The following is a 15,113-nucleotide window of genomic DNA, read 5'->3' as shown; positions in this document are numbered from 1 at the left end:
ACTTTGGAGCTGGACGAATCAAGGGACACCAGTATGGGGGGAGCTCGGACTGAAGTGTTAGCATTCTAACGCCCACTTTCCACTGAGGTCTGGGGTTGGGGGGGCAAGGGGGTTGGCAAGAGCCAGTCAGGCTCCTGGTCAGTGATGCAAGGATCCGGAGGGCTCTTCGTAGAAATTCCTGAGCCCTCAGATGAGGTCCCTTAAAAGCATCCCACTTATCCCCTCGCCATGACGCCAGCTACCACGCACAGACTGGGGCTCTGCCACTCTGCTTTATTAGGACGGCTCTGGCTCTGAGTGCACGGCTTGAGAGTGGAGGCTGGGTCGGGCTGGGTGAGTGGCCAGCAGACCTCACAAGACTTCCAACACGGGAGAAGCAAAAACTACAGACCGTGGGCACAGCACAGGACAGTCGATTGATTTTTCTTTTATATATAAACTGATAATTATAAAATTAGAGTAATATATAGAGTTTCTCTGGAGAGAGACTTTGCAACAAAAAATATATATAAAGAATATGACCTCCTGGGCAAACAAAGCAGCATCTCTGAGCGGAGGAAAGAAGACTCCTCATGCACTGGAGAGGGGGCCAAGCCTTTGGACAGGCACCAAGGCATATTGGGAGAGGGAGGAAGAACAGAGGGCTGGCTAGTTGGTGTGTCTGCATTTTTCTCTCTACATTGCAAGTTTTTTTTTATGGCTTTGGCTAAAGCATGTGAAGCAGCGGAGGTACTAAGGTGCTAAAAGCGAGGCCTCTCGGTCTCTGTACAAAACAAAAATGAGAAGGTGGGGAACAGCAACAAAGTCTTCCCTAACCCCCAACTGAGTGGAAGCAGATGGAAGATGTTCTGCGGGGCAGGGGGGAGGCTAGGGGATATGATTTAGCAGCCTCCTCCCCCCATACCCTGTGCATCCGGGCAATCCCACACATCTGTCCCTGCTGAGACTGAATATTGGAAGGGAAGCGGTTAATCTCCCCTGCACTCTGTTGTTAATCCCTGCAGCAGCTGGGACAGGGATGGCAGAGGGGGCCTGTCTCAACCCCATGGAGCTTCTCCTTTGGGGCAGGCAAACAACCAGGAGCCTGGGGAAATGGGGACGGGGAGGGCATTGGTTTAGGCAGTGAGGCTGGCCACTCCCTTTGGTCCCATCTGTAGCTCGGCCTACCAGACTTGGCAGGAGGGGCCTCTCTGCATGAGCGGAACCAGCTAAGAGGAGCCAAATGTCCCTGACAGGGTGGGGAGAGGTGGGAATTGGGGGATTCAGAGGAGATGGACTTGGTCCCTAGAGCCCTTCTCCTGATTCACTCAGACCTGGACTCCTCCAGGATCTGGGGGAGATTTTGGTCCCGGGGACCAGGGGCTGGGGCTGGGGTTGGGGCTGGGGCTGGGGCTGGGGCTGGGGCTGGGGCTGGGGTGGAAGCTGCCGTAGGGGCTGGGACCGGGGCAGCGCCTGAAGCAGGGAGGGGAGGTTTGCTGCCAGGGTGGTAATCATGGGTGGCCTTGGGCTCATTGGTGTGGTAGGAGCCCTTGTAGCGATGATTTTGCAGATAGAAGAGCACCAACATCCCCACCAGCCCCAGCAGCAGGAAGGCCACCAAAACTGCAAGGGAAAAAAGAGTTCAGGGCCGATCTTGGGGGTTTCTCCGCAGACACACATGGATGCTTTTGGCCAAAAGGGTACGTGCGTGTCCGTCTGCAGTTCGCGCGTGTCAAGCCAGTCCCAAGTGTCCTGCAGGTCTGAATTCCGGGCTCACCCCGCTGCTGTCTTCGGTTTCCCGTATTCTCTTTCCACACCCCTGGGCTTACCCCAGTTTCTCACCTCTCTAGAAACTGCTGCACCCTCTTTCTCCTCATCCCTTTGCTAGAGCCCCATGTTAATAGTTCAGAGTCCGTGGTGTCCTCAGACACGGAGGACTCGGCAGCTCACGGCTCTGCTGCCGTCCACACAGCCTGGCTCATCCGTGTGTGTGCTCCCTCGCCTTATGCCTTCGCCGCCCTCAGCCCGGGGGTCCGGGACAGGGAGGGGATGCCCACAGAGGGCGGAATGAGGTCAAGGTAGTGCTCCTGTTACTTACAGCCGAGAAGTATGGCAACCCATCCTTCATCGTGGTAGTACGGGAAGTCTGGAGGGGAAAGGCACCGGTGAGGCGAAGCCTCCTCCGTGTTAAGAACCGCTGCCCTTCCCTGTCGACCCTCCCTCCTCTGTGTGTCCCCCAGACCCACCTGGGGGCAGATACCAGGGGTCCAGCTCGGGCGGCACCTCTGCGACAAGGCGCGGCATGGCTCCGCAGTTAGATTCGGACAGCTCCCCCTGAACGCGGAGGGCCTCGGCCAGCTCCGCTGTCATGGGCCGAGGGGCCCGGAAGTGGGTCTTGAGGGGAGCCACGTTGTTGAATCGAACGCCAGACAGGCACCCCGAAAACCCCGGGGTGTTGTAGCGCTGGATCTCTGGGTCGATTACGCCGGTCTCTGAGGGAGAGGCAGGCCCAGAGGGAGAGGGGCTGGGCCCCCCCAGCCTTGCCCCACTCACTACCAGCGGGTTTCCGGCCCCTCCTTACTGCTGCCTTCGCAGCCACCCTGGCTCCCTCATCCTCTGGGGCTCCCTCGTCCTCCAGGGCTCCCTCGCGCCTCCACCCCCATGCTCCTCGCCCCAAACACGCTGGCACCCTCAGCTCACCCATAACACGCCCCAAATACAAGGCCTTGGGTGAGTCCAGCTGGCTGTCCACCAACAGCGAGAACTTCTGCTCCGTCAGTGGGAAGTAGTCCACCTGAGGGGCAGGGGAGAGGCGCGGAGGGAGGGAGAACCAGAGACTGACCAAACCAGGCCCACGTGGGGACTCCCGTGCTGCTGGGGAGCCCTCGCTCAGCCGCAGGTGGACAGCCACCCACTGAAGGATTCAGTGTGAACAACCCGGCAGCCTCGTTCTGAGCCCCGTCGTGGCAGCTGCTGGTGGCCTGCCTTGGTGGGGAACCCCGAGACGCCCCGAGCCCATTCACTGCCTTATGGAACAGACATGAGAACATCCACCTCCCCAGATCACCTCCCAGAGCAACACGCAAGACCCCTGAGGCTCCTCTGTAAACTGGGATGCACTTTCCCTGTGCTATTGGACACGTCCCTGGGGCCACTGCCTGGGTGCATCCTGAGGGGGTCCCTGTCCCTCAGCGCACCTGGATGAAGAGGTTGCGGTAGACGCGGGTGATGTTGACGCTGTGCGGCTGGCCGTCCGTGACCGGCCTCGTGGTCAGCTGGTACACGTAGGGGCTGGTGCCCAGCTGGTACCGCAGCTGCAGGGTCCCTGCGGGATGGGGGTGGGGCAGGGGGAGAAACGGCGTATCCACTCAGTACCCACAGCCCCCTCTTCTGAGAGCTCCGGGTCGGGGTGGGGGTTGTCCCAGTGGACCAGCAGCTGCGACAGTGAAGGGCGCCCTGCAGGAAGCTGGGGCTGGGGGCCCTGTGGGACCTTACCATCTTCCTTGATGAGCACGGCCATGTAGTCACGCACGAAGGAGCTGACATAGAGCAGGACCGCGGGGGCGGAGTCCGTGCTGAAGCTGAAGGACACCTCCTCTCCAGTGACATTGTAGACTGGCCCTCGGTACCCGGGCACCGGCCGGCCGGGCCGGGGGTACTCAGGCAGACGGTACCCGGGCCCGTGGTAACCGGGCACGTAGCCCGGAGTGTCATAGCCAGGGACATAACCCGGCTCATAGCCCGGCACCGGGCGGCTCAGCATGTGTGAGAACTCCCGGGCCGCCGAGCGCAGAGCAGACTGCAGGTTGTAGCGCATCCAGGTGCCGGGCTCGAAGAATCCGCCGATATCTGAGGGCACATGGAGGGGGATCAGCACTGCTGCTCCTGGCTTCAGACATTGTAGGTCACCCACCCACCCATGCACCCTGGACCTCAGCCTCACGTTCTGCCACTATCACAGCCTGCCTTCACTCACTGTCAGGTCCCCTGGAGCCTCTAGGTCCCAGAATGGAGTCTTAAAACCATGAGAAATGGAAAAGATCATCCAATACGACCTATGCCTTTTACAGATGGGGGAAACCGAGTCTCGGAAGTGGCTAGTGACTTCCATAAGGATATGCCGTATGCAGAGAGCCATGATTAGAATCGAGGTATCATGGGGATGCCTGGGTGGCTCAGTCAATTAAGCGTCTGCTTTGGGCTCGGGTCATGCTCCCAGGGTCCTGAGATCGAGCCTGTGTCGGGCTCCCTGCTCAGTAGGGAGTCTGTTTCTCCCTCTGCCCCTCCTCCTGCTCCCTCTCTCTCGCAAATAAATAAATAGAATCTAAAAAAAAAAAAAAAAAAAGAATCGAAGTCTCATGATCCTCTCTGGTACAGTCTCCACTACTCACCCCCAAACCAAGACCCAAGGTCCTCCGCTGGTCCCTGAGTCCCTGCAAGTCCCTGCTCCGGGAGACTTCTCCCACCATGAACGCTCCTGCACGGGCGTCCTCCTAGACCAGCCTTAGGAAGGATGTGGTCTGGGGGCACGTGCAGAATCTTGCTAAGGTGAATGTCCAGGCTTGCCTTAACCAGGAACCAGGCTGTAGACACCTGTTTAGGAGCTCAGCGATTATCAACTAGGAAATGGCATGGGAGCGCATTGCACCACCTGAGCTGGGTATGCTTGCAGGGGTGGGGGGGAGCCTGTGATATCTTGGTGACAGTGGGAAGATGGGTAAGTTATCTGGCGGTTGCTTTTGAGTTCTTTCAGTAACACCCGCTGCATCATCCCCTCCTCGCGCCTCTTTATGGCTTGGAGTCGCCCATCACCTTCAGCAGTCCTGGCTCAGAGACGGTCCCAGCTCAGAGCTCAGGAATCCAGGGACAACTCTAGTTTTCCCTGGTGCTGACCCTGCACCCACCATCCTTCCCTTGCCCTCCCAATACCCCTCTGCGCCCTGTGGCTCCTGGGTCTCCCATAAACGGCTGCACTGACCGTGGTTGCAGTATGGCCCATCAAATGCCGTGAGGTCACAGTCACACGTGTAGTAGCTGTAGCGCTCCACACAGCGGCCTCCGTGGAAACAGGGGAACCGGGGGTGGGCGCAATGGCCTGTGCAGTTGGGTGAGGTACCCTCCGAGGCATTGGCACGGCCCTCCAGGTTCAGAGTTACTCCATTCAGACGCATCGCCCTCAGGCAACCCACGAAGGGACGCCTCTTTAGCTCTGCAGATCCTGGGAAGGGCGGGCAGGTCAAGAAATGGGTTTAGAGCCAGAGGCAGGGGTAAGTATTGGGGCTGGGAAGGGAGCCAAGGGGGGTGAGAGCATGGAATAAAATCCATGGCCTAGACAGGAGAGGTGAGCTCTTGGCCCACTCCGCAGCAGAGGGCGTCGGGACCTCAGACACAGGGCTCCTGGAAGCAAGGAGAGCTGCGGTGAGAGGGTGGGAAGGGGCAGGAGGCCTCAGACCTGGCGCAGGGCTGCAGCTCACCGACGTAAAGGGGCTGGTCGTACTCCAGCCAGATGTAGGTCTGCAGGGGCATGGGCCGTAGCACCCAGGGCCGGTGGTCCACACGGAGCCGGGCCTGCTTCACGTTGATTTCCGCCCGGACCAGGTGCCACTCGTCGTCATTGAATTCAAAGTCATCCGAGTGTACTGTCAGGTTCTCATCCCCATTCCCCACATCGAAGGCAAAGACCACGTCCCGGGAGGCTGGACAACGCAGGGGGTGGGGAGAAAGGACTCAGACCCCACTGGTTCCTCACTCCATACAACCTCTCCTCTTCACTCCTCAGAGTTCCTTGAACGTCCCTCTAGTTCTCCTCAGCCTGGGACAAAACCCATAAACTCCTTAAAACCTTACACTCCGGGTCTCTCCCAAATTTGCAGATCCCCGGAGCCAGCCTCCCAGCCCCACTGCTGAGGTTAGAAGTGTAACTGGTCAGGCAGAAAACACCTCAGGAGTCCAAGTACCTTCTTGAAGGTGAGGGGCCTGAGGCCCAGATTGCTGAAGCGAGTGCCCAAGTTCACAAAGCTGCTACCAAGACAGACCCGGCTCTAGAACCTACCGTTCTCTAAAGCCCTTTCCGTGCTGGCGCCTGCCTTTGCCCCTTCCCCCAGCCTCTGCCTACCCCACCTCCCGCCAGAGATCTCCGTCCAGCCCATGTCCCTCCCAGCATCTGCCTGCTCACTGTTGAGTTCCACCCGCACGTAAGGCCGGCGCCACTGGTAGTAATGGCCCCCCATATTCTCTAGGAAGACTCCCGAGGGAGCCGAGGTCCTGAAGTAGAAGGAGACATCAAGGCTGTGGTTGGCACGGATCGGGGGAAAGCGCAGGGCAGCCCCGGTGTGGAAGGAGATGGTGTTCCAGGAATTTCCTGCAAAACCAGGAGGAAAGCCTGGTCAGGGAGGTCAGAGGGTAGAGAAATAAGGGAGCCCCCGGTGGGGTGGGGAAAGATGGGGCAAGGAGAACAGTTAGGGGGAACCGAGGGGGGAAGAAGGGGGTCTAATGAAAGAGAATGAGCAGCAGGGGAACCACACAGAAGGGGTCCCATCCCGGCAGGAGCTGGGTGTCTGGCAGGATGTCCGAGAGACCTGCAGTGGGTCAGGTGGTCTAAATTTTGGAAACTGGAGAGCCAACCCTGGGGAGGGCACACAAAAGGGTTCTGCCACTCACGATCGCCATAGCAGCGCAGAGGCCTCAGGAAGAACTGGGCCTCAGAATTGGAGCGGTTCGTGTCCCCCACCACCACCTGAGTGACGGGCAAATGGTCCACAAAGGTCAGCAGTCCCTTGTCGGTTCTCCTGTGGGGGCAGGACGCAGCGGTTCAGCCCCTGCTGCTCCGCTGCCCCTGGAATCCTGAGCGCCCTGGCCCTCGGCCCCTCACCACTGGGGCTGGTCGGCATCACAGTTACAGTGCAGAGCGGGGTCCACGCAGCTCCGGTCCAGACCACAGGCACAGCGCTGGATCCCGGGCTGCGAGCCTCCCCAGTAGAAGTGCTGCTCCTCATTTCGCCCAATCCAGAAGCTGTAGGGGTAGCCTCCTGGGGAAGATGTGGGGGCCATTGGCAGGCCCCATCCCTCCATTAGCCCGTGGGCTCCTCTCTCCCCTTTCCAACCAGCCCAGATCCTTGCTCGAGTGTTCAAGAACTCCAGCTGACCTCTCTGGTTCCCTCCTCCCAGCCCCCCCCCCCCGCCCCCTGCAACCAGGGCTCACCTCCAGCTCTGCACCCCGCCCACGGCAGCCCAGGCCCTCACCAGCAGTGTTGAGCAGCCGGGAATTGTAGCAGGAGAACTCGATCCACTGTTCGCAGTGCTGGGAAGCATTGGCCAGGGCACTGACTTCCTCCCAGGAGGCATTCCAGTACTGGATGGCCCCCAGGAACGGCCGCTCCATGCTAGAACCTGTCACCCGAGTTGTCCACAGCCTGTCATGCCGCACAACTGTCCATGCCCGGTTCTCTGGGGGAGTGGAAGAGACAGAGTTTTGGCTCGAGATGGCCATTCTCTACCCATCTCCCTGCCGATGTCCACCACCACTGCTGCTCCTCAGAGCCAATAAAGTTGGCCAAGCAGCTCCGTTCCAGCCTAGCTCTGGGCCCTCGACATTGTTGAGGCTAGATGTGAGGCTGGACTGGATCAGGAAGCTAGAATTTATCTGCAAGGCTAGATTACAAATTCCTGAGTGTCCCCTTTCCCCTCTGCCATCCTTTACACCCCCCACACCACAGTTCAGTCTTGCTAGCCCCTGCCCCCCCCTTAACCCCATGTTTCCCCAACACCCCCTCATAGCCTTGTCAGCTGCCCCTTCACCACCCATCAGAGTCACTTACCTCGGATATCACAGTACACTACAAATGGCTTCAGAGGGCCACTGCCATCAGGATCAATGGTGAAGTTTCCAGAAGTTTTCCCACTGAGCCGATAAGCCTCACAAGATTCCTTATACAGAGCTGGTAGGTTGTGGGGTGGAGAAAGCAGTTAGGGGGTCAGAGGGCGAGGAGGGCCAGTCCTACCGGCTCCAGCAGCCTCATGATCCCCAGCAACCTCCTGGCCTCCCTGTCCCTGAGCGGCCCCCTCCCCCATTCGGCTTACGTTGGTGACAGGTCTCCCCCTTGTAGCCTGTCAGTTCACAGTAGCAGATGAAGTCATCCCAGGACTGGTAGCAGCGTCCATCATGCTCACATATGTTAGGGCTACACCTAGAGAAGAGGGTCAGCACCAAGGGAAGGCGCCTTACTGTGAGCGAGAGCGTGAGCGTGGGGTCTGATTCCTACAGGCTTCACTTCCGGCTCCTGAGAGCACCAGGACCCCGAGGAACAAGCCAGGTATATGCCTAAGTGCTGGCACATTAAGGCAGGCCTCAGGGCTCAAGGACTACTGTGTACCCACCCCCTCCTTCTCCTCCCCCACAGAAGAAAACCCTCTAGGACCAAGAGCAGAGGCTTCGTTTCCATTCTGCGCGTGTGTCGCTTTAACGGAAGAGCTAGGTAAAGAAGGACAAGAGGGTGAGATGAGAGGCCAAGGAGGAATCATCTCCAGGTGGGACACGGAGGAGCTGGGAGTGGGAGGGGGGAGATTATTGAGAAAGGCCAATCCCATCAGGAGACCACCGAAGAGGGCTTTGGAGGGGTCACCTCTTGCAGGGAGAGGGGCTTCCGGATACCTATCAGTGATGCCACATGTGTCAAAGAGGACCTCAGCATAGTATCCCAGCCGCCGGCCCTCCACCAGAGTCAGGTTGACCAGCTGACCGTCCACCTTGAGCAGCTCCATGCAGCCATGGAACGCCGTCTGGTTGGAGTGGCAGCCCGATCGACTGGCTGGTTTGGGACAACCTGGAGCAACCACCCCTGTGAGGCCCTCCCCAGGGGAGACCCCAGAGACCCTCCCCCAGGGAGATGCCAAAGGAAAGCCAGACATGAAGGAAGGAAGGGGGCCAAGAGACCATGGCAGTGACTTTCCAGTCCCCAAGGCTCCAGAGGGGAGATGGGGATTTATCCCTACCAAACTCTCCAGGCAGCCCCATCTGAGGGGAGTTTGGTGGTGCCTTCCCACCCAGAGACAGGGGTCTGGCCGGGTTGGCTCCCACTTACCCCCAAAGAAGTATGAGGTGCCGGTGCGGATCAGCAGTGGGTATGAGACCCTGACCTCTGCCCCCTCCACATCATCGATGCTGATGACGGCATGGTTCTCCTGGGCCGCAAAATTCACCTCGTGCCAAAAGCCATCGTTCAGGCGGTACCCTGGGCAGGAGGAAAGGATGGAGTGAGTGTGTGGGAAGCACCACATTCTGAGAGAAGGGTGTCTGGAGCCCAGAGGCAGCGACCTCATTCGGTCCTATGTGCCCTCCATTACACTATATATATATATATATATATATATGTATGTGTGTGTGTGTGTGTGTGTGTGTATGATATATAATATACAAAACACATCACACATTAAACATATAAATAGTATATAAAACATGGCATGCCTGGGTGGCTCAGTGGGTTAAGCTTCTGCCTTCGGCTCAGGTCCTGATCTCAGGGTCCTGGGATCGAGCCCTGCATCCGGCTATCTGCTCAGCGGGGAGCCTGCTCCCCCACCTCCCCGCCGCCTGCTTATCTGCCTACTTGTAATCTCTCTCTGTGTGTCAAATAGATAAATAAAATCTTTTTAAAATAAATAAATAAATAAATGGTGTATAATATATATTAAAGATTTATTTATTTGAGAGAGACAGAGGAGAGTGGAGAGTGCCTGTGGGGGAGGGTGGGGTCCAGAGGGAGAGAGAAAGAATCTCAAGCTGACTCCCCGCTGAGCATGAAGTTCAACAAGGGACTCATCACCCTGGGATAAAGACTTGAGCCCAAATCAAGGGTCAGATGCCTAACTGAACTGACTGAGCACCCCCAGGCACCACCCCCGCCATTACACTGCTCCCACTGCGTGCTGACATCTTTGACTGTCTTCCCTGACCCTAGCAGCTGAGGCAGAGTCTGCAAAGCCACAAACAAGTAACAAACACTTCTGGAGCCCCCTGGAGCTAGAGTGTACCAGGACTCTCGGCCTTCCTGCCGCTCCCAGCGCCCTTAGACCCTCAGCTCTGACTCTGAGCCTCTGGCCACTCCCTGCTTTTCCCAGCCGCCCCCCCCCCCCCCCCCCCCCCCCCCCCCCCCCCCCCCCCCCCCTCTCCTCAGTGCTGGCCCACACCGGCTCCTGCTGGGGTCTCCTCCTCCCCTACCCACCCCCCACCCCCGGCAACTTTCCACCCCTCACCAGCAGCGAACTGAAGCTTCTTTCGGCCAGTCTGCGCGATGGACACGTTGACCTGCCCTTCACTGAGCATCAGCTCCACGTGGCCCAGCCCGTCCCCCAGGCGGGAGAAAAGCAGCAGCCCCGTGAGATCCCAGGTGCGGAAGCGGAAGGAGACCGCAAAGCGGCCTCGGCGCGGGAAGCCAGGCACCTGCACGAAGTTGTGAGGCCCTCCGAAGTTGACCGGGTGAGGAACCGGGTCCAGGCAACGGAAGGCCACCTTACCCTGAGGATGAAGGTGAGGCTCCATCAGCACCCAAGAGAATGAAGCCGCCTGCCTCCCTGGGGAATTCAGTTTCCATAGTGGTCTCGGACCTTCCTCCCCACACTGCCTCGGAGTGTGTGCGGGGAGACCTCCCATTCTGACCATCCCCACTCCCCACAACCATAACCAGCTGTGGAGGGGGTCTCCAACCAAGCGGCCCTGGGGGACTCTCTGCTGGCTGTGACTTCTTTACACCATCTCCATGGGCCGCCGCTCCCTCCTTCCCTTCCTCCCAGCCTGGAGAGGCAACTTCCGCCTGGCTTCCTGGAAGGCACTAGAACACTCGCTGCTGAGCTGGGGTGGGGTGGGGTGGGGTGGCGGACGGGGACCACACCAGAACAGACCTGGGTTCAAGATCGGACTCAACCACCGTACAACTCGGTGATCCCTGGCCAAGCCACTCCCGGTCTCTGCATCTTATTTTCCTCAAACATTAATTGAGGATGTGGTTAGACCAGACCACAGCTTCTCAGCTGGGGGTTAGGGAGGGGTGGCCTTTGCACCTCCTGTGAGTCTGTGATGGCGCCCTCCACCCACTTGAGCATTTGGCTAGGGAGAGAGGAATCCTCAGCTTTTATCTGATTCTCTTTGCTTTCGGAGCAGCTCTGATGTCCCGCCCTCCCTGAACGCCCTGCCCACTGGCCTCGAAGGTGATCCTGGAATGGCGCCGCACAGCCAGGTCTGCGATGTTGACTCGGTTGAAGATTATGTTTTCTATGCAGCCTCGGAAATTATGCCGATAAGCGAGGTTCTTCTGCGCAGCGCCCACCAGACCCCCAATGTACATCTGCGGGCGGGGCAAAGGGGTTAGGTTCCCTGGATGCCAGTACAAGCTCATGCCCCTCTCTCTCTCCTCCTCCCCAGGCTTTCCCAGGCTCCCAGCCTGGCTTTATATAAGACTTGAAATACACATTTCCCCAGCATCGCTATTCAAGCTGGAAGCTTGCTGGGCCTCCCCAGGCTTGGGTGCTGGCCCTGACTCCACCACAGATTGGGTGCATGCCCTTGGGTAGGTCAATTAACATGTCTGGGATTCTTTATCTGCAGATCAGGGCCACAGAGTTGGGCAATTCAATGGGGCAATTTTCTCATCTCATCTGATCCCCAAAACCCAGATTTCCAGATCCCATGTCCGTTGTTGTGTGTGTGTGTGGGGGGGGGGGGGTGTGCCCAGGAAATCTGCCTTCTAACAACACCAACAACCACAACAACCCAGGCCTGTGAACCACAAGTTTGCCAAGAGCTGCTAGGAGATTCAGGAACTGGAGAGCGCTGTCCTCCCACGGACCCCCCAGCACCCCAACTCGACTAAATGAACCACTCTGCTCACCTCATTGTCCAAGTTCAGCCTCTCAAAGTCACCGTTGAGCACAAAGCGCTGTACATAGCCGTCCAGGGTGAGGTTTGCGTCCCGGCCAAATCGGTCCACCCGCACGTAATGCCAGTGCTGGTCGTTGAGGACACCACCAGCGCTCACAGTGGTGTGACCGGGCCTGGGCTGGATGGGGCTGCTGCCTGGGGGAACGGAGGAGCAGGGTCAGACCTACAACCTGGAGAGCCCCAGAGAGGCCTAGCCCCCAGGTGCAGCAGCATCCAGGAGCACAGAGAAGGGTTGGCACAGGGCCCAGGGCAGCCTGGGGGGGGGGGGGAGGAGGTATACAGAGATTGGATATCTTCAGCTTGGGATGGAGTGGTGCCCACTGGGGAGTATGTGACTTAGGGTACGTCGTTTAACCCCTCTGGGGCCCCTGTTTTACAATAGCTGCTTCTACTTCATCCTATGGTTGTTATGAAAAGCTAATGAGATACAAAATAACAACTCTTTGGGCTTGTATGTGTATGTACACGTAATGTATATAAGGTTTCCACAATGAGGAAACAGACTGGAGAGGTTCCTTGTCCAAGGTCACACCACTGGTAGGTGGAGCTGAGACTGGCATCCAGATCTTCTGACTCGGAGTCCAGTGTTTTGTTAGCGCCAGACCGTGCACAGAAAAGGCAAGCGGGTCCAAACAGTAAGGAATGGCAAGATCCGGAGTGGGTGCGGCTTCGCGGAGGCGGGGCCGCGAGGGGCGTGGCAGCCAAGCCGCTGGGGTCTTACCCGCGACGGTGGAGCTCACCCAGGCTCATGTGCAGCAGCAAGTGCGCCCCCTGCAGCTCCAGTGTCACGTAGTCGCCCTGGACCCCCTCCGCATGCAGCAGGAGCCCGTCCTTCTCTTCCGTCTTGAAGCTGAAGGCGAACACGTCCCACAGACTCCGGCTGACCCCTCGCGGGAAGCGGTACGAGATGGCATCATCGCCGTCGAAATAGAGCACGTCGGACTCTGCGCGAAGGCCAGCAGGTGGGCCGAGGACCCGGAAGACTGATTCCCGAGCCCTCCGCCCCCACCCCCACCCCCACGACTCCCGCAGTCTTACTGTAAGGGCAGCCGTAGAGGCCGAGCCTCAGGCCGATCTTGCCACGCGGGTTCCAAGCCAGGGGCACGATGCGGATGTAGCGCGCGGTGAAGTGGTAGTGCAGGTCGTGGCGCACTATCGCCGACTCGTTCACGTTCCCGAAGAAGGTCTGAGGGGGAAGGGCAGAGGGGAGATCAGGTCCCCACCTTCTGCTTTATTTCTCCACAGCCTCCCAGCCCAGCCCGCAGTCGTCACACCCAGCCAATATCAGCTTCCAGAAAGCAGGCTCTCCTTGATCTCCTTGGACCCTCGTGGCTTTAGAAAAACAGATGACCTAGCGTAGCGTGTCCTCTCCCGCCATCCTATTATCTCCTCCGAGCTCAACTCAGATGTCACCTCATTCAAGAAGCTCTCCCAGATTTGACCCTAAAGTATGTGAAACCCTGTCATCTGAGAAAGTCTTGCACCCACGGTGAGTGGACCGTCCCTCTGGACTGAATCCCCACACGGGAAGCCGCTGTTCCTCACACGTGTCCCCATCTCCTCCTCCTTCATCTCCCCCAAGCCAGTGCCCAGAGCAGGTTGCAGAACTGAGGGGGTTCTCCAAGTGCGTGCACAGGGGGGCCTGGAATACCGCATTGTGCCCTTGCTGGTAGAATGGTGTCCAGCTGTCCACTCGGTCCCCATAGAGCAGCATGTAGCGTGTGACCCAGTCCCATGAGTTAAATGAGCCCTGGGTGGCCACAGCTCGGATCCGGTGCTTCTTCATTAAGTCAATCTGGAGCCAAGGATTCGGGTCCCCGATTCGGGGAGACCATCCGCTTATGCCTATAGAAGAGGCAAGGGCTTTTACCCCTGGCTCTCCTGTTGTGCCTGGCCCTCCAGGGCCCCCACCACACCTTGGGGCGGTGCCTGGCTCACCGTGCAGCCGGGCAAATCTCGGCGCAGTGAAGAGCCCATAGTAGGAGGAGGCACCCAGGGAGCGTGCGTACAGAGGCCCGACCAGCTCCTCATCACAGCCATCTGGGTTGGGGAAACAGACATTTTGGTCGTGGAGCCCCTCCCAGGTCCTTCCAAACACCAGGCACACTGAGCAACTGGAGCTCCTCCTTCTCTGTTCCCCAGCAGGCACCCCAGCACTAACTTAAGCCATCTACTCAACCTGGGCTACAGCAACAGCTGCACACTCAGGGGGGCTGCCTTCTTCTTCTGGGGGGACCCCTAAGCCGGATCTTCCCCAGGTCTGTGACTGCCCTCCTACCAGCTCAGGCTTAGTACTCCCCCAAACACAACCTTAGCATCTTTCAAAACCTGAGTCAGCCCAAGGCACCAATCCAGCCCCAGCCTTATCATGGATCCCACTCATCAGCACCCCCAACCCTCACCAACCCCAAATCCAGGCCTTGGTCCCAAACCCAGCCAGTCATACCAGCATCACCAGCTCCATGTCCAACCTTCGCAGCAATCAGAGACACCAACTCCTGCTTGGATCCCAGCCTTAAAATCCAGCCCCAGCCCCAAACCCTAGCCCCTGGGCCAGCTCCAAGCCCAGCCCCACATCCTGGCAAAACCTTAACCCCAGCTGGGATCACCAGTACCACCCTTATCCCCAACCCTCAAGCCCAGGCACCAGCTCCTGCTTGGATCCTAGTCCCAAATCCCTCCCCGGAGCCAACTGAATCCTTGGCTCCTCGGAGCCCAGCACCGGCCCGGGAGCGCGCGCCAGCCTCGGAGCTGCATTGCGGAGCGCGGGGGAGAGGCAGAAAATGATGGAAACGAGCAAGCGCGCGCCGGGCGGGGAAGGGACCCGCGACCACCTAGCCGCATTGCGGCTGGACCCGCCCTGCAGGCTTCGGACTCCCGGGTCCCACCCTGCTTGCACCTGAGCCCGGCACTCACAGTAGCCCCAGCCTCGGGCTCCCGAGACCACGGCGAGCAGGATGCAGAGGAGCCGAAGACACATGGTGCAGGGCTGACGGGTCTCGGCGGCCGCCTCCCAGGGCCCGGCTCCGGCTAGGGCTCCAGGTCCACTTCGGGCTCCCAGTTCTCCTCCTGGGGTTCGCAGCGGATCGCTGTCTCTCTTCCTAACCCACCCCTCCCTCTATCCTCTCTCTCCCCCAACCCTTCTTCCTTCTCTCTCTCTCTGTCGTTCCAGGTTCTCTGCTGCTCTCTCTCTCCTTCCCACCCT

General features: G+C 58.8%; 1 protein-coding gene across 1 annotated transcript; it reads right to left on the bottom strand.

Annotated features, from left to right (window-relative positions):
- Positions 1-440: 440 nt before the first annotated feature.
- Positions 441-15,091, bottom strand: LOC111151775 (contactin associated protein 1). Its single transcript, XM_022509973.1, has 24 exons — positions 14,825-15,091; positions 13,847-13,948; positions 13,560-13,753; positions 12,947-13,094; positions 12,649-12,852; positions 11,859-12,043; positions 11,172-11,315; positions 10,228-10,489; positions 9,060-9,209; positions 8,630-8,801; positions 8,059-8,165; positions 7,797-7,916; positions 7,222-7,425; positions 6,851-7,007; positions 6,640-6,767; positions 6,155-6,340; positions 5,454-5,675; positions 4,958-5,197; positions 3,475-3,828; positions 3,177-3,304; positions 2,680-2,773; positions 2,226-2,471; positions 2,078-2,125; positions 441-1,602 (listed from the first exon to the last, which is right to left on the bottom strand). Exons 1-24 carry the CDS (start codon positions 14,886-14,888, stop codon positions 1,304-1,306), a joined length of 4,158 nt encoding a protein of 1,385 aa, XP_022365681.1. The 5' UTR covers positions 14,889-15,091; the 3' UTR covers positions 441-1,303.
- Between the last annotated feature and the right edge of the window lie 22 nt (positions 15,092-15,113).

The sequence above is a fragment of the Enhydra lutris genome, unplaced genomic scaffold (genome assembly GCF_002288905.1).
Source record: "Enhydra lutris kenyoni isolate GAN:26980312 unplaced genomic scaffold, ASM228890v2 scaffoldscaffold26, whole genome shotgun sequence".
In the NCBI taxonomy this organism is placed as follows: Eukaryota; Metazoa; Chordata; class Mammalia; order Carnivora; family Mustelidae; genus Enhydra; species Enhydra lutris.
This window is presented reverse-complemented; position numbering and strand designations above follow the sequence as displayed.